Below are 19,242 nucleotides of genomic sequence, written 5' to 3'. Positions count from 1 at the left end.
GTGGGCGAGCCCAGGTCGGCAGAGCCTCTGATACAGGGACCAGTCCAAGAGAGCAGGATATTAACTGCTGCAGCACAAACAGGAAGGAGGACATTCTGGATCACATCCTTATGTGTTTTTTATCTACTCTTTTATTTCAGATTTTAAATAAACGTTCAGCAAGTATCCTTTTTCATGAATACGTGTTTCTTACCTACCTCTGCTTGTCACTTTCACATATCTGGAGCCTATTATTCGTGTGTTGCTGCCCTTAGCAACATTCCAGCCCTTAGCTAAAATTACCTAGCCAGTGCTGACCATCTGGGTAATGACAGAACCCTCCCAAGAGCCAATCTGTTTCTAATTGGCCATCGTCTTTGAAGATATGGTTAGTTACTAACAGATATTAACTTAAAAAAAGATGAGATAATAAAAAAAACTGGACAATACATAAGCCCAGAATGTTGCTACAGTACTTATGTGACACAATTTCTGTACATGATGGATTAGAATCAGGCAGGGTCTACATATGTAGAGGTCTGGTTTAAATTGACAGAATTTGGGACCACTATTTCAGGTTCTGTTTTTGAGAGGAAGAAAACAGAATAATCTTATCACAGTGGAATCTCTTCCCGGGGGAAGGCAAATAGAATGATCCCATAAACTGTGAATTGTGGTAAAGAATTCGCCTGCCAAATCAGGAGACATAAGGGATGTGGGTTCAACCCCTGGGTCGGAGAGATCCCCTGGAGGAGGGCATTCTTGCCCTCTAGTATTCTTGCCTGGAAAATCCCATGGGCGGAGGAGACTGGCAGGCTACAGTCCATAGGGTTGCAAAGAGTCAGATACAACTGAAACAACTTAGCACATAAACTGTGAAACACAGATGCAGAAAGATGGCTTCCAGCCATAGGATGAAAGGCTATGTAAGTTACAAATTTTAGTACTTTCTTTTCTTGAATACTTGTTTATTCTAAGAGAACTGCGAACTCTTTTTAATTGGGCCAACATTTCTGGAGTGCCTTTTAGTTGTCAAGCACTGTTCTTGGCACTGAGGATAAAACGGAAGCAATGATCACTGCCTTCAGGAGGCTCCTGGGCTAGCTAAAGGACCCCAAACAACAGGATAGACAGTAGGACTCTCTTTGGTATGGAGGGATTGGTATGATCTTGCAAAAGAACAGACAATGGAGTTGGGTCTTGAAGGGTAAGTAGGAGTTTGCCGGTTGGTAATGGGCAGGATGGATCCAGGCAAAAGGAATTCAGTTCTGAAGGAGGAAAATCTGACCCAAAGCCACTTTTAGCAGATCTGAAACAGGGAATACTAAGCTAGTTTACTCTGTCCACTTTTAGTAAAAAGTAACATGCAACATAAACAAAAAATTGGGGTTCAACTCTCTTAAAAATACATGTTTTTGCCTTTTTTGCAAGCAGAATTTAAATGACATGATTCTTGGATTTTGTGTGAAGTAGACTTAAAGGAACAACTGTGAAAATAAGGGATTCTATTACTAACTGAATTAAGCCTGAGACTATAACAATTATTTTATCAAAAAGATTTATTCCCATGACATTATAATTTCAATTGAATTAGAACCTAGCTATAGAAAGTTTTTTTTTAAAAAGGTAATATGCTGCCCCATAAAAAATGAGTTATTTATCTCTGAGCTTTTTATAACCTATACATACATGACCATAACTGGGAGTACTAGTTTCCTTTTAAAACATGCCCTGCCTATTCTAAAGTCAAGGGAAGTGTTAGCTGAAATGGATACAGGTGGTCTCTTTCATGTTCCACAAAATCTTACTCTGCACCGCTTCTAGAGCACCATACTCTCCTTATTTTCTATTTCTGTCACTGGCTGTTCTTTTTCCTCTTCATGGTCTCTTACATTTTGGAGTGCCCTAGGGTTCAGTCCTCAGAATTCTTCTCTCAGGAGTTCCAACCCTGGCTACACATAATAATCACCTGGACAGCTTACCACAGAGTATTCCACTCAGACCCATTAAGCTGGCATCTGTAGGGTCCGGCCCAGGACGTTTCACATAGTCAGAGTTGAGAACCCCTGACCTCACTCATTCTCCAGATCAGGAGCTCCCAGACGGCAACTTCAGCTTCAGCTAGGAACTTGCCAGAAACGCAAAGTCTCCAGCTTCACCCAAACCTACTGAGTCAGAAACTGGGTGTGGGGTCTAGCCATCTGTGCTCTCACTGGGCCTCCAAGTGACTGTAGTGCAGGACAGGTGTCCTGGGTGACAGCATCTAGATCCCTAACGACTCATAGGCTTTCTTCTCCAGCCTAGATCTCTACTCAGAATCCAGAGTCTTCGTATAACCAGCTGCCTATTCAAAAGTCGCCCTCCGGATGCCATATGCTGCTGCTGCTAAGTCACTTCAGTCATGCCCAACTCTGTGTGACCCCATAGATGGCAGCCCACCAGGCTCCCCCATCCCTGGGATTCTCCAGGCAAGAACACTGGAGTGGGTTGCCATTGCCTTCTCCAATGCATGAAAGTGAAAAGTGAAAGTGAAGTCGCTCAGTCGTGCCCGACTCTTTGCGACCCCATGGACTGCAGCCTACCAGGCTCCTCCATCCATGGGATTTTCCAGGCAGGAGTACTGGAGTTGGGTGCCAGTGCCTTCTCCCCCAGATGCCATATAGGCTTCTCAAATGCTACATCTTCAAAACCAAACTCCAGATTTCTCTTTCAAAAATTTACTCCTTGTCTTCCACTGGACAGAACCACTGTTTACCACCAATCTCTCAGGCCAAAAACATCCTGTCCCCACTACTGCTACCCACACATCTAGCCATGACCAAGCCCCCCACCCTCCCACTGGCTACTGCAACAACCCCCTAACGAGTCTCACTGTTTCTGCCCTGCCCCCTCTATAGTCCACTCAGCAGCCACAATGACCCTTTTACAGTCTGCCCTGGATCATGCCATTCTCTGCCTTCTCCACCATCACACTTAAATTCCTCAATTCCAATCATAACCTACAAAACCCTACAGAAGCTGGTCTTGGGTTGCCCTCTAATCTAACCACCTATCATTCTGTTCCATCTCCCTTCCCCACTATGCTTCAGCCCCAAAGATTTCCTTCTGGGTCCCCTGCCCAGCACTCAAACACACCCCTGTTTAGGGCCTTCATACTCGCTCTTTGCTCTACCTGGATACCTCACTCCTAGACTTGCTTTTGACCTTTATTCACCGAGCCTCTTGTTCGAATATTAATTTCTTAGAGACACCGTCCCTAATTATTGCCATCTAAAGAAGCAATCTGAAATAGAACTGCCATACGACCCAGCAATCCCACTGCTGGGCATACACACCAAGGAAACCAGAATTGAAAGAGACACGTGCACTCCAATGTTCATCGCACCACTGTTTATAATTAGCCAGGACATGGAAGCAACCTATATGTCCATCAGCAGACGAATGGATAAGAAAGCTGTGGTACATATACACAATGGAGTATTACTCAGCCATTAAAAAGAATACATTTGAATCAGTTCTAATGAGGTGGATGAAACAGGAGCCTATTATACAAAGTGAAGTAAGCCAGAAAGAAAAACACCAATACAGTATACTAACGCATATATATGGGATTTAGAAAGACAGTAACGATAACCCTGTATGTGAGACAGCAAAAGAGACACAGATATATAGAACAGTCTTTTGGACTCTGTGGGAGAGGGAGAGGGTGGGATGATTTGGAAGAATGGCACTGAAACATGTATGTCATATGTGAAATGAATCACCAGTCCAGGCTCGATGCATGATACAGGATGCTTGGGGCTGATGCACTGGGATGACCCAGAGGGATGGTATGGGGAGGGAGGTGGGAGGGGGGTTCAGGATAGGGAACACCCGTGTACACCCATGGCGGATTCATGTTGATGTATGGCAAAACCAATACAGTACTGTAATTAGCCTCCAATTAAAATAAATTTATATTAAAAAAATAAAGAAGCAATCTGATTCCCTCCCCCCAACAATAAGCTATTTACTATTTGCATATTTCCTGTCTTTCTTATTAGAATTTAAGTTTCATGAGGACAGGTCCCTTTGCCATTTATATTCAGTTTTATTTCTTTAATTCTAGAAACATGCCCACAGCATAAGATCCATTGAGCACTTTGCTGAATTAATGACTAAAAGAAGAAAATGAGCAGTTGGGCTAGTGGGCTTTCCTCAGGACATCATCTAATTCTCCCAACAGCAAAAGTGCAACAGGCTACTAAAAAAAAAAAAAAATCAGTGAATTAATACATTTGGCATCCTCAACAAGGTCACATTCTTGGCATTCAGCTATACGCATTTAACGTAGTTTGCAAGTACAAACTCTTATGTCACTTTCTGTTTGGAAAAGAGAGTATCAACATTAACAATCTCTGGTTATATCATTTATAAACACGCAGATGTGGATTATTAAAGATTAATGCATTTTAGGACTGGTGTCGGCATTCCGTTTGTCTCTTGCCGAAACCAATTCTGTTCTTCATTAGTCAATGACAACCCATATCACCCTGCTATGGAAGAGAAATCAAAGGTGTAAGTGTGAATTGAGAGTAAGTGATGAAACTGATTAGTAAGAGACTTAACGGCTATAATCAATCAACACATCATAATAATCTTGGCTCCAGGGTTATCAGAAGATAGGGAAATAAACATGACACTCCATGTAAAACAGTTTTGTTCCTTTCACAACTACCATTTTTTTCCCTTTAGAAAGTAGAGTAACACATAAAAAGTTAGTGGAAACCAACTTCAGAAACATCTTGACTGGAAGAACTATTCACTTTATCACCATTTTCCAAAATGTAGTAAAGTGATTTTTGAAACTTGTACTTTTAGGCTAAAATTAGCTCCTAAAAGCTTTTGTGCCCCTCCCTTCCGATTCCTCATTCCCAGTGAGGAAGAGAGTACAACAGGTCGATGCCAATAGCGTTAACACTGGCAGTGCACTGCTGGTTCAAGAAGCAACAGCAGTCAGTCAGTTAAGCACAGGATGAGAGCAATATCAGTCTACTGAGCTCAAGAGATGAAAATAAACGGCAAACAAGGCTTTGAAGTGCTTCTTCAGGGAATAAAGTAAAAAAATAAAAAATAGGGGAGAAGTGGGAGTGGACTGCTGGATCTAGTACGTCAGCACTTTCATCACCACTGAGCTTACAGAGCTGGATGAGGCACAAAACAGCACCCTGGTGGCACAGGCTTTCCTGTATTTTCATATGCGGAAGATCAAAGAAAGGAAATGGAAAATGAGAGGAGAGTTTAAACTGAACTGCATGACTTAATTTTAACTAAGAGGGGGGAGCAAAACCAAGTGGGACTGTGTATTTTGAGAAAATCCCACTGTTCTCATTTCTGAATGTGAGAGGAGGATAAAAGGCTTACTTTGAAATTTGTTCAGATGGAAGAACTGGAACGATTTCTGCTTTTGGAAAGGAGGAGAAAAAACTCATTACCCAATGATCAGAACACCTGACTTGGGTCAGGAGAGACCTCTAAAGGGCAGAGTAGCTAAGAATGCTAGAGCAGCTGATTTCAATGCAAGGACCTGGCTGCAGGTCAGCAACGGGGAACCTGCCCTTTAGAAACAGCGGGAGACCTAGGTACAGCCAGGATCCTGGCTGCATTCTAAGTTAGTATCTTAATGGGGGAGGCTCTAATAACCAGTAACCATGCCACTGCAGCTCTCTAAAAGACAAAGTACATTGTTGCTTTCTTAAGCATTACTAAACGTAATTTGGAAAGGATCTGAAATTACTGTTTTGTATAACACAAATATTTTACTTTGTAAGGGAAAAAAATACTGGCTGAAGTTCTTTGGTTTGTAGAATTGCTGAATCGATGTTTTCTGGGCTGCCACAGATTAAAAAAACGGATATATCAATGGCATTTTGTGTTTAAGAATTTTTTTTTTCCTCTGCACAGCTTGCCAATAAGCAGCATGCATCTTGCCTCAACAAGCTGTTGCAGGATTTCCACTTCACGAGAAGCCAAAAAGGAACACTTGATGGATGTTTCAAAATAAGATTACCAGGTAGGGTGACTGTGCAGACTTTCAATAAAAATTTTTAGTGATTCTAATGTTATCATGAAAGGAAACTGGTTTAGAAGCACTTATAGAAATTAACTCATAACTTTACCCTGAGTTTTATTAAACAAGGATAAATTAAAAAGTAGAAAAATTACTTATTTAGAATGGGTTGGGCTTGAGCCTAAGAGTTCTAAAAATTCAAGGGGAATGGATTAAAAAAGAGAGACACTGATTTGCATCCTCCGGTGTTCATTTCATAGGTACTAATCTTGACAAATTAGACTAGGAACTATCATTTCCTCTCACTAAAATCCTTCCTGTTCACTCCAGCCTATGACTAACTCCTAACTGCAATTCATTTTTCTCTTCCCCATTATAGCATCCTTCCAGAATCTGGTTGTCTGAATGTCAAATTAAGCAAGAAAATTAGTTTTTTTTTAACCAGAATATCTTCTTGTTTGTATCTGCAACTATATCAGCTCCTACAGAAATCTACTTAGCTCTCATTTTGAAGCAGAGAGTAAAGCAGGTGAACACTTATACAGAAGAACTCTAAATATACCTTAACACTGCCCAAAGAGTTATCTTCCATGTTTAATCTACTATGTGCCACCTTCTTCAGAATTCATTCTTTCAGCGTCTGAGATTTTCCTGAGGGGCACAAATTCATTATTGTAGCTGGTACGCTAGATGCATCGCTCACCATCCGGGAACTGACATGATAAAGCTTCAAAGAATCAGGCTTAACCATAAAGTAACTGGTGCTTTATGAGAGCGGAAGGGCGATCTCTGGCAAAGCCATTTCTGCAGCCTCTTAAAATCCATGATCCTTTTCAAAGGACAGCCACTTATTTGGCAGGTATGAGTCTCTGTAAGGAAAGAGGGACAGAGCAGCTATGCCCAGGGAGGTGCCTGTGCAGAGAAGCTCAGGAGGGAAAGGCTCCAGCTGGTTGCAAAGGCAGGAAACCGGACGGGGGTGGGTGGGGGGGGGGGTGGGGGGGTGGGTGGGTGGTGCGCCACAAATGGAAAAAGATCAGAGCAAGCTTGAGAGACTGCTGAAAGACGACTCTCCCCTTGCCCTCCTTCCTCCTTTCCAGCCTCTCAGCACTTAGTATACTCTGACCCACGGCCTCATGCTCTCTTCCAGCCAGTAGTCAATCTGGGGAAGGACGAGGTGGGAGGTGAGACACGGCAAAGAGCAAAGCACATACAACTTAAAGGGAGGGGGTTTCACATTCACATTTGATGAAATTTTATTTTCTGTCTATGACAGCTAGGAAAATGTTAACTTTGATTGGTCTTCTCATAACAAACACCTAATACTATGCCAGAAGAAGAATGGTTTGAAACAAATGTCTCTTCATCATGACATTAATGAGAATACCTACTTTTCTATCTTTGGTCCTAGTTTATTATTGCCAATAGCCCTCTGCTGTCAGAAGAAAGTGATTAACTCTACCTAAAACTGGATTTGGTACAAACACTTTAAAAAAAAAAGTGGGGAGGGGGCAGGAAATATGTTCAGGAATTTACAGATTTTATCCTTAGATCTTTAATAATAAAACCAATGAATTGTCCTCAACAGTCTGAACATTTAAAGTTTCTACAGACAAAAATGTCTATCAGGCTATGAACAGTTAATATCTGCCTGCCTATCATCGTCCCCTACTGATGTTCACCGTTCTTAATATTTAAACACTGTTGCTGCTTACAGCACATGGAGAAAAAAGCTGACAAAAGCCTTTGTCCAATAAAATAAAAATTAAAAAGTTCGGCTTATTTACATTTTTGCTTTGTTAGTAAACTGTAATGGTTGGCTCTGGAGGCAAGACAAGTGAAATTAACATTCACTAAATCTTTTGGCAACAGCAATGCATTCTGATGTTGTGCTGCATCAGCTTCCACTACGTGTTAGGACGAATTAGGCCTGGTGTAAGACCTACACAATACACTGTGTTAGGACGAATTAGGCCCAGTGTAAGAACTACACAATACATTCAAGACCCAACCGTTTATACTCCTTAAATCAAGGTACATAACTTGATTCCTGGCTGTAACCCAGGAAGCAATGCAATGGGATCATTTATTAGAAGGAAAACAAAATGTTTACTATCATACATTTCAGAATCAACTGCACCCTACATTGTAGATTTACTTTATTTAAATGTGTACATACACACATACTAACAATTAGAAAGATAGGGAGATTTCTTTTTCTAAATATAAAAACATCAACCAGAAGAGGAATGAGAAATGAAACACTAAGTAAAAACCTAGAAAATGTAAAATAGCACTGAGGGAACATATAACATATACATTTCCATTTTCAAATGCTTATTTAGATTAGACCACCAAGCTGAATCCTTTCCCCCCTAACCATAGACAGCTGTGATGCTGGAGCCCAGTAATGTGCAGACAAAGGGAGAGAATCCATGTGGCTACTCACCACAGAAAATCTCCATCCTGCTTTTCAAAAGAACGCAGGAAGGAAAAGCCCCACTGAGTTAGGGATGTGCCAGGGCCGATGTCGTGCCAGCGCATCACAGTACTTGTTCCCATGACACTCACAATGTTCGCAAGGCAGCATGACAGGAGGGCGAATGTGCAGTGGATGGAGAAATGGTTTCACAGGCAAGAAACAGAGTCAGCCATTCGGGGTGCTTTCCTGGGCTTTTGTTTATTCACCTCTGTGATACTTATCATTAGCTGTCGATTTCATTTACCAGAGCAGAGATGGAGAAAAATGACTGCTCTTCTTCAACAAACCCAGGGAGAGCCACGCTGGGAAGACTCTTCCCATAACATTCTGGCTTTACCTCACCCCAGCTATCAGATACACAACAGCTGTGCATTTTAACAATGACTTGCTGGAGAGACAATGATTGAAACAGCCAATCTGTGACACATGGAGAGGAGGCAGCAAGATACAGCAGGAGTTAATGGGAGAGAAGTAGGGTCAGGGAAAACCAGTCAGTGCTGGGAATAGGAAGAAGGGTGAGGGAGAAAAGAAAGCAAAAGGCTACAGACAGAAAAATACAGGGAAATTCCAAACAGATGTTTTCAAAAAGCAATCTGAGGATCATGCCGAGGGTGAGAAACCATGTGATCTCTGTCGGACATTTTTGTTTCATTGGTTCAGACTCAGAAGCAAATGTAGACAGACTAGAAACTACCTTAGAATCTAGAGTGTATGTGTGTGTGCTCAGTCTCTCAGTTGTGTCCGGCTCTTTGCAACCCCAAGGACTGCAGCCCTCCAGGCTCCTCGGTCCATGAAATTTTCCAAGCAAGAATACTGGAGTGGGTTGCCATTTCCTACTCCAGGGGATCTTTCTGACCCAGGGATTGAACCCATGTCTCTTGAGTCTCCTGCAGTGGCAGGTGGATTCTTCACTACCAGCGCCACCTGAGAAGCCTTAGAAGCTAAGGCACAGACCACCAAAACTTAACATCCGGTCTAGAGAAGGGAAAAGGAGGTGAGACTACTAAATCAGCTCTGAAGGGCTCGTTTATTCTCTAAGGAAGCATGCCTGAATTTAGTTAAATATAAACCCCAAATAATCAACTTTATATCATCTCTAAAGTGTGGTTTTATTACTTATGACATAGTTCAAAAAAGTGTATTTAAAAAAAATTTAAAAGAAGGGCAGACAGACTAAAGGGAGGGGAAGACCACGTTCTCCTCCCCCAATAAAATATGGCATGATTTTTAACAAATCCCCATAAAATAACACCACATAAAGTTTTCTGATGAGCATCTGTTAAAAATGCATGTTTGAATGTCCCTGGGCATGGCTACAGAATAGAGAAACAGGTGACATGTGGACTCGGGCCTCGAGGATGACTATCAAGAGGCCAGGACGAGAGTGTTGACAGCTCTGGGGCCCCTCGGTGTGAATCGCAAAAGGGCACCCTTTCTCCCTGGAGGGCTGCTGTATTTCACTCCACTTACTCCTCTGGTCCACATCCCTGGACCAACAAGCAACTTGCTCAAGTGAGTATGGCAGCTCTGGCTAGAAACAGGGAGAGGGTGGGACTGATATTGTCTAAATATATGCAAAAAGTGTGAGAAATAACCCAAGATTCTGATCTGCTCATCTATTGGTAAATTTTATGCTCGACTGCCTGCCCATCACATCACACAGAAATCGATTTGCCAACAATCTGAGTGAAGCAAGGGTTTAAAAAGAATGCTTGTCTTCTGTCTCCTCTTAACTTTCTCAGACTCAACCTCTCAGAAGAGCAACCACCGACCTACCTGTTTTTTGTTTTGTTTTGTTTTTTTTTCAAGTTAGGAGAAAAATGGATTCAACTTTGTGAAAATACATTATGCTTTCATGGCTAGTTCTAGTGGTCCTACTGAATAATCTCAGTAAACTCAGCAAGTCATCACTGGGAACTTTATATACATGTTCTCTGAACGGTACAAGAAAACCACTGGTGTAAGATTCAGACTTGTAGCCCAAACCCCCTGAGTTACTCTGGAGAGTAATGATCATGGACAAGTCTCTATACTCATTTTGAATAACAACAATAACCATAATCACAACAATAACTGTAATCACAACAACAATTAACATCCACTGAATGCTTACTGCAAGCTTGCTTTATATACATTAACACATTTCATCTTCACAGTAACCCTGTGAGATGTGGTTATTATCTTTATAGACACAGAAACTGAGGCACAAGGAGGCTTAGCAGCTTGCCAAGTGGCAATAAGACGAGGAGGGGGGATCAGATGATTAAGAAAGTTTCTCCAGCTCAAATGTTACTTATAATTCCATCTGAGAGAAAGGTAAAGGGAAAGTGAAAGTGAAAGTGAAGTCACTCAGTGGCGTCTGACTCTGCGACCCGATCAACTGTAAGCCCAGGCTCCTCCGGCCATGGGATTCTCCAGGCAAGAATACTGGAGTGGGTTGCCATTTCCTTCTCCAGGAGAGAAAGGTAAATAGATTCCAAAACTGCTTGCCAGATTTTGTAAGTGGTTATTCCTCTTAGAATGACAACAATATTAAAGAAATGTTCTATTTTCCATGTTTTACATGATTTTATTACTATACAGCTTCACACTCAGCAAAGATAATTCTGGATTTACCTGGATATCATGCCTCTGAAAACAAGTGGAACTTTTGCTGTGTAATTTTATCCCTGTACTAAATTTCACTGAATAATTTTACCGAGCATCATGCAGAGTAATACAGGCTGCACTATGACGAAACGAAATGAAGGCCCTGGCCCTGAGCAGTTAGAATTTCTGGCACAAGTTTACAAAACAAATAGCCTTAAACATAGTTTCCAAGAAAGCTGAAAGTTTTCTATTGAAAACCCACTTTCCAAGAAGTTAACAGAGAAAAATCACATTCAGCTCCTCCCCTGAAGGTCCTGCGAAGGATAGGCCTCATAAAGCAAAAGGAGAAGAGGGTGGCAGAGAATGAGGTGGTTGGATGGCATCACCGACTCAATGGATATGAATTTGAGCAAACTCCTAGAGATAGTGGAGGACAGGGTAGCCTGGCGTGCTGCAGTCCGTGGGGTCGCAAAAAGTCAGACACAACTTAGCAACTGAACAATAAATAATAGGTCATCAGAATCATAATTCACTGAAAACTTTATCCTATGCAAAACACAACTGAGTACCAGACTCAGGACTTCCCTGGTGGCTCAGGCGGTAAAGCATCTGTCTACAATGTGGGAGACCGGGGTTCGATCCCTGGGTCGGGAAGATCCTCTGGAGAAGGAAATGGCAACCCACTCCAGTACTATTGCCTGGAAAGTCCCATGGACAGAGGAGCTTGGTAAGCTACAGTCCATGGGGTCGCAAAGAGTCGGACATGACTGAGTGACTTCACTTTCCACTATAACATGCTCTCATGCCCTCCAAATTAAATTCTTTTGTTGGGTTGTGTGTGTTCCATACAGCATCAAAATCCAAACAATGAAATAGAACTTTCAAAATCCACAACTAGAATGCTAAATATATGTATGAAAACCATCAGATTGTGAACTACCCATATTAGGGATTTTAAATGAAAAACTAAAATATTTTTATGTCTCAGAAAAGTTTTCATTTAGTTTACTAAGAAAAGTCTTTTTGATGCAATTCAGAAAAATGGGGTCGGTTCATTGACAAATATAGTATTTTACATATAACTTTCCAATGTTTAGGTAGGTAAGACCTCAGAAACCATCTCAATACCAAAAATTGTCTAAGGAATTCTGGAATACAAAGTATTCATAGCTTTAAAAACATTAAAAGCAGGTAAATCCAGGTTTTATTATTAAAACAACCATTATAAGGACAAGCAAATATTTCTGAAAGAAAATTAAGATGCCTAAAATAAAATATATTAAAATTATATGTAATTCAAAATATGGATATTGGGAACATAACATTTAGTCAAAAAAGCTAAGTGGAAAAGAGCCACATATAGTATTACATATTTAACTATACTTCATGATTTGCCCAGAATCTTCCTGGTTTATATGTGTTCTATTGCAATTATTATTAGCAACCCTTATAAGCTCAAGTCCCTCAACCTGGCTGATGAATTATATAGTCATTTTTAATATAATACATTTCTATAAAACTCAGAACTAAATAAAAATAATATATACTTAATTTATACTCTTTTAGAACCCAAAATAATCCAGAAAGAATGATTTAAAATACATTCAGAGGATATCTGAGGCAGAGGAGAGGTATAGAGCTGAAGACAGGAAGGAACACACAGGTAAAAACAGCAACTCCAGCTCTTATTTTGGATGGTGAGCCATGAGTACTCATTTGATAGTTGTCTCATAATTAGCATTTTTCATATGTTCTTATATGTTTATATACATACACAAACCATTTATTTAAAATATATAAAGGGCAAAATAATAAGATGGGGTAAAAATTACTATCCATGTTTTTAAGATAATAGAATAAACTATCATAAAAGTTATCAGCAATTCAATAGTAATTCTGACAGATGAGTAAAAAGTATTTTCTGGCAGCCACCTGCATCATGCTAGCAAAGTAACACAGAAAAAAAATTACATCTATTTGACGGATAAAGGAAAGCTGGTTACTTGGTGGGTTTGAATGAAAGATGGTTGATATAAGAAAGAAAGCTGGAATAGGATGGGGCAACTGACAAATAACCCCAAGTATATGATAAAGGAAGCAAAAGATTTATAAGACTACGAGTATGGAAAGAGCTGATGTAAGAGGTTAACTGGAACATGAACTTCTATCAAAACTAAAAGGTAAGAGTTTGTATAAGTAACAAGGCCATGAATGTATGCTGGCAAATTAAGTCAGTGATAAGCATGAACATTAAAAATACTGTAGAAAATAACTTCCACAGTAATCTCACTTTATCAACAGAGGATCTTATTTAACAAAAGCACTATGAAACATATCCTAAGAGAATAAGTAATTTTTTGGTGTAAGTTAAGGTAAATGTGCAAACTGAAAGTAACGGGTGATTTTACTAATTCAGTGTTTATATTCATTAGTTGAGTATACTTAGTAACTAGGATGCTTGTATGCTTTGGTGATAATTCACAGTTATACTCCAAAAACATAATACAGCAAAAACATAATAATAATGGTATGTATGTTTTTATTGATGAAAACTAGGTCTATATTTTTTACAGAGTAAAATAGTAATTATTAAGAAATGAATACCTGGAATACTGGCAGGAGAAATTGGGCCAGATCGTGACTGGTTGCTTCCTACAGGAGAGCCGACAGGAGAAGGCGATGGGCCCCCAGGGATGCTGGAGAGATGGGGAGATGCGTGTGGAGAGAAAGGTGACTGAGCTGGGTTGCTCTGATCTCCTTGGCTGCTTGTGGACCCAGATGCACTGACTGCTGAGCTCAAAGTTGCTTCCGTTCCCGTGGGGAGGTCATCAATGGAGCCAGACAGGTCCTAAGGAGGAAAGAAATAGCATGCATTGATGGAGTAACACGTATTTGGACAAATACCTACTCAAAACACTATTTGAAAATCTTAACCCTAACCTTTCAGAATTTTTCTAGAGAACACCCCAAATTCAGAGCATGGCCACTTGTTATTAGAAGACTTTAATGAGGTCTCTTATAAGTTAAATCCATAGGATCTAGTCTGTCACTAAAAAGTTAAGTTTGTACCTCTTTCATTGAACTGTCCTACAGCTTTCCTTTAAGCTGTCAGCACCTAGTCCAACAAACCCACCAAAGACTCACAGGAAAAGCATGCTAGGTGGTGATGTACCATCTAAATGGAATGCCTGATTCATACATGATCATTTCAGTAAACTAAAAACTAAAGGCTTTGGATCCTCCCACTTAAAGATCAATAAGGGCTATCTGAATTTCAAAATATGATCTTCTAATTTAATAGCAAGCCAAACTATAACCAAACCTTGTAGGGAGAAATTCTGATATTTTAGGTAATTCAAAAATTCTCTTATAAATAGAAGAGTGATGTGTATTTTTATCTGATATGATGAAAATAAATCCCTTTGAAGTTATGTTGGCAGAAATGAGTCCTAATGTTATAACTTACTACGTTTTTTTAAAACAGTCATTTGTTTATTAACTCTAGAAAAACAAGAGGTACCATACCAGAAGGAAGTGCAACCAAAGTATATTATTTGGCCTAGCAGTGAACACTGAGTATTGGTATAGTATACGTTTGTATTTGTTGTTGTTTAGTTGCTAAGTTGTGTCCGACTCTTTTGCGACCCCATGGACTGTTCCTCTGTCCATGGGATTTCCCAGGCAAGAATACTGGAGTGGGATGCCATTTCCTTCTCCAATAACTTACTTTTTGTAACAGTTTTAAGCTAAACAAACAATCTTTAAGGTCCTGTAATTTTACCATAATACCCTCTAAGGCAGATATTAAAACTCCCATTTGACAGACATAGAAAACAAAGGTCAGAGAGTCAATGTTACTGTTAGCAGCTACAACGCTGAGGACAGACAGCGCCTGCCAAAGATCATGACAGGAGGAGAGAAGAGAAACGAGAAAATTGTCCTCTGAACCCTTATCAGAGTGAGAGGACAGACAGAACCTCACGGCTGGGCACAGAGGTCCCAAATGGGACTCGCACCAACAGGAGCTCTGTACACCCAGTGCAGGCCTGTGGCAGTGGTGAGGCTCCCATATTACTGACTCTGCAAACCCAGATGAGACCTGGAACTAGGTGCTGAATGAGTCCTAAAGGCTGAGAAGCAGGATAAAAGAAATTTGTCTTGATAATTTAGGACTGCAGAATGGGATCAGAAATACTAGGTTATGTTATTGTCTGTAAAGCAGATTCAACCCTAACTGACATCTTCCACTCACGCAATTTTATCGTTTAATTTTACCTCACTGCTTACCACTGGGACTGCTAAAACTAGGGCTCTGGAAACTGATGGAGGAAGATGCTTAGGACCTGAAGAATGAATGTAGATCAGGCAGTGCAAAGGGGGCCACTAAAGCAGAGCTGGTCTGAGCTCTTCAGGGTACCCTAAAATGTCACAACACAAACTCAGGATGAGGATCCAAGACTCCTGGAAAGTTTATTAACCATATATTATACAATTAACTTTTCTCTTTTTAACAGCAAAATTGCCAATGACTAAAAACATTCTGAAGAATAGCTGATGAGACGAGAACCTCACAAAAAGATGATTATAGAAAAGCAAAATTTTCTTCTGCTAAGAATAACATCTAAGTAAAACACAGTAATCTTCAATGTCATATAACTGAGTGTATGAGTGAGAAACCTAACAGTAGCAAGTGACTGAAAATATCACCCCTAGAAAAAGTATCATCAAAGCTCCAAAATAAAATGGGACAAACTGAATCATGTTTTCAGAATTCAGAGAAAAAATATATTAATATAAATATCTCTACTTAAGGCACATGAGATGGATGGTTTTGCATATATTTAGCAGATAAAACATTGTATTCAACTTGATGACTGGGTTCAACAACAGTTCAGTTCAGACTTTCAGAACTTTTTGTGAAGCCAGGTAGAAACAGAGAAAGAATATTATGCGAGAAAGATACTACGTACAATCTAGAAAGTATTTAGTTCAGTTCAGTTCAGTCGCTCAGTCGTGTCCAACTCTGCGACCCCATGAACCGCAGCACGCCAGGCCTCCCTGTCCATCACCAACTCCCGGAGTTCACCCAAACTCATGTCCACTGAGTCGGTGATGTCATCCAACCATCTCATCCTCCATCATCCCCTTCTCCTCCTGCCCTCAATCTTTCCCAGCAACAGGGTCTTTTCTAAGTTCTTCGCATCAGGTGGCCAAAGTACTGGAGTTTCAGCTTCAATATCAGTTCTTCCAATGAACACTCAGGACTGATCTCCTTTAGGATGGACTGGTTGGATCTCCCTGCAGTCCAAGGGACTCTCAAGAGTCTTCTCCAACACCAAGGTTCAAAGGCATCAATTTTTCGGCACTCAGCTTTCTTTATAGCCCAACTCTCACATTCATACATGACTACTGGAAAAACCATAGCCTTGACTAGACAGACCTTAGTCGGCAAAGTAATTTCTCTGCTTTTTAATATGCTGTCTAGGTTGGTCACAGATTTTCTTCCAAGGAGTAAGTATCTTTTTATTTCATGGCTGCAGCCACCATCTGCAGTGATTTTGGAGCCCCCCAAAATAAAGTCTGTCACTGCTTCCACTGTTTCTCCATCTATTTCCCATGAAGTGATGGGACCGGATGGCATCATCTTTGTTTTCTGAATGTTGAGCTTTAAGCCACCTTTTTCACTCTGCTCTTTCACTTTCATCAAGAGGCTCTTTAGTTCTTCACTTTTTGCCATAAGGGTGGTGTCATGTACATATCTGAGGTTATTGATAGTTCTCCCGGCAATTGTGAAGTATTCACACTTCAGCAATTAACACAATTATCTGAGTTCCTCCAAATAAAACTTGAGTACAGACATGCAGAGGTGTGAGGTGCAGGCTGACAGGGACCACAGGACAGGATTCCACCCATTCCTCTTGCCGTAGGGTGAATGCTGGCCTCTCTCCGGGTGTGGAAGATAGCTGGATCCTGAATAATTCTTTAAGTACCTATCCCCAACGTATTCCTTTCCTAACTTGATATAAAGTGAAAGTGAAGTCGCTCAGTCATGTCTGACTCTTTGCGACCTCATGGATTGTAGCCTACCAGGCTCCTCTGTCCCTGGGATTTTCCAGGCAATAGTCCTAGAGTCAGTTGTCATTTCCTTCTCCAGGGGATCTTCCCAACCCAGCGATCAAACCCGGGTCTCCCGCATTGTAGATAGACGCTTTACTGTCTGAGCCACCAGGGAGTTCACAAAAGTGCAAAAGGGTATACCTGTGGGCTCTACAAAGCAGGGCATGGCAAGCTATGTGAGGACTAAAACGAAATCCTACCTATTCCGGCTCCACCCATAAGCCACACATTTTTAAATGACTGAAAAAAAAAATCAGAAGAGTAATACTTTACATGAAAAATATTTGAAATTCAAATTTCAGGGTCCCATAACATCTTACTGGGACATCTTATAGTCACAGCCATTCCTCTGAAGTGCTGTCTGTGGCTGCTTTGGGGCCACAATGGAGACCTGCATTGAGACTATGGCCCTCAAAGCCTATAATATTTACTATCTGGCCCTTACAGAAAACAGTGCTAACCTGCTGTATCTAGTCTGGCCTCTCATGCCTTTGCCTCTTCCATGGGGAAACAGAAGGTAGACAGACAGGTCTCAGCTGAAATGCATGGGGACCTACGTGCGTAAGGAATCACACAGGCTTCACCAGGAACAGGGAAAGACTCCACATTCACACCTGCCTGGAAAACACTGACTGGGCGCCAGATAGAATTCTCCTCTTTAGTGGTATCAGACTAACTCAGGGAGAGCCCACTTAAGAATGGGTGGCGGGCTCTGTGTACAGATACCTATTACCCAACAAATGTGCATTATTCATAAATAAGGGTCCATCACGTAAGAATCAGTTGGGAGGAAATATGCCTTTCATGATTTCTTTAAAGGAAAAAAAAAACTGGTAGGTAACTAGATATAAAATCATTATTTTCTAATATACTATAATCTGGAATTCAACAGAAAAGATGACATAGATTCAATTTTAAAAAAATCATTATTTGAAGTTAAATTTTATGCAGATCTTTTTTCATAAAAAACAGTTACATGGAAAATTTTAAAATTCTCTGCACTACCTATAAATTCCTTCCCTGTTCTCCCTTAAAATTTTGTTATGGTTGAAAAAGTGACATGGATGGGTGTTAAGAGAGCTTCATTCAAGCTGCAAAGGCATGAAAAACATTTCTGTTATTCAACAAGCTGATCAAAGAAATATCAAGAGAAAAATATAAAAACGGTGGCTTTCTTAGTGTTCACAAGTCATCAGAATTTCAGTGCTGACTACACCTCAGTGTAACAGAAGAGTAATAAAAAGATATAATTTCTATATTACTGTTATACACACACGTAACTTTTATATGTAAATTATAGGGAAATATTCCCGCCCTGCAGATACTTAGGGTATCCATATGTATAGCTATCTTAAAACACGTTAATAAAAGAAGTTCAACAGTGGTTTAAACATTCAGCCTAGTTAACAAAGAAGCTCTGTAACGAATACCCCTCTAGAGGACAATTTAGTCAGCAGGGCACCAACTCTATTCTTCTTTTCTAAGTACCATCAGATCTATGATGCCTGTAAAGAATAGAGAGACCTTCCTGCATCTCATTCTAAGCGAGGCACCTTCAAGCTACAGTGCTTCCATTTGTCTTGCTGGGAACTGGCAGGTAAGGTAATTGCAGGGAGGACTCCTTTAAGGGGCTGGAGTCCCCCCTGCCCCACAGCACTCCTTGCAGTCTCCCTCTTTACTGAGGGAGTGAGGGTAAGGCAATGGCTTCATGGGCTCATGCATAGTAAATTCAGTATTTTGCCATGACAATTTGATTTGGTAAAGTCTTGCTACTAAATTGGGTTTTCAATATCTGACATCACTCAGAATACTGAATACTTTCCAGCACACCCCAAATAATATAGTCCCTACTATCAATGATTAGTTTATATTTAGAAAATCAATGCTTTTTGGGGGGGAAAAGCTTGTTTTACTTTAAAATTTAATTTAAATGAAAGTTCCCCACAAAGACTTGCCCCTCTGTAACCATCATCCTTCCACCTTCGGCCCATGTAAAATTTTCATTCTAACCTAAGTGACAAGTACAAGA

At 40.5% G+C, this 19,242-nt stretch overlaps 1 protein-coding gene across 11 annotated transcripts in view; it reads right to left on the bottom strand.

Annotated features, from left to right (window-relative positions):
- Window positions 1–19,242, bottom strand: part of ARID1B (AT-rich interaction domain 1B) — a 424,945-nt gene that overhangs the window by 109,914 nt on the left and 295,789 nt on the right. For all 11 annotated transcript variants that reach the window (XM_060419862.1, XM_042253667.2, XM_015097501.4 and 8 more), the window contains one exon: window positions 13,701–13,944. In XM_060419862.1, the coding sequence (XP_060275845.1) occupies window positions 13,701–13,944 (244 nt within the window). The remainder of the gene's footprint in view (window positions 1–13,700; window positions 13,945–19,242) is intronic.

The sequence above is a fragment of the Ovis aries genome, chromosome 8, assembly GCF_016772045.2.
Source record: "Ovis aries strain OAR_USU_Benz2616 breed Rambouillet chromosome 8, ARS-UI_Ramb_v3.0, whole genome shotgun sequence".
Lineage (NCBI taxonomy): Eukaryota > Metazoa > Chordata > Mammalia > Artiodactyla > Bovidae > Ovis > Ovis aries.
The sequence above is the reverse complement of the archived record's forward strand: the minus strand, read 5'-3'. Positions and strand labels throughout refer to the sequence as shown.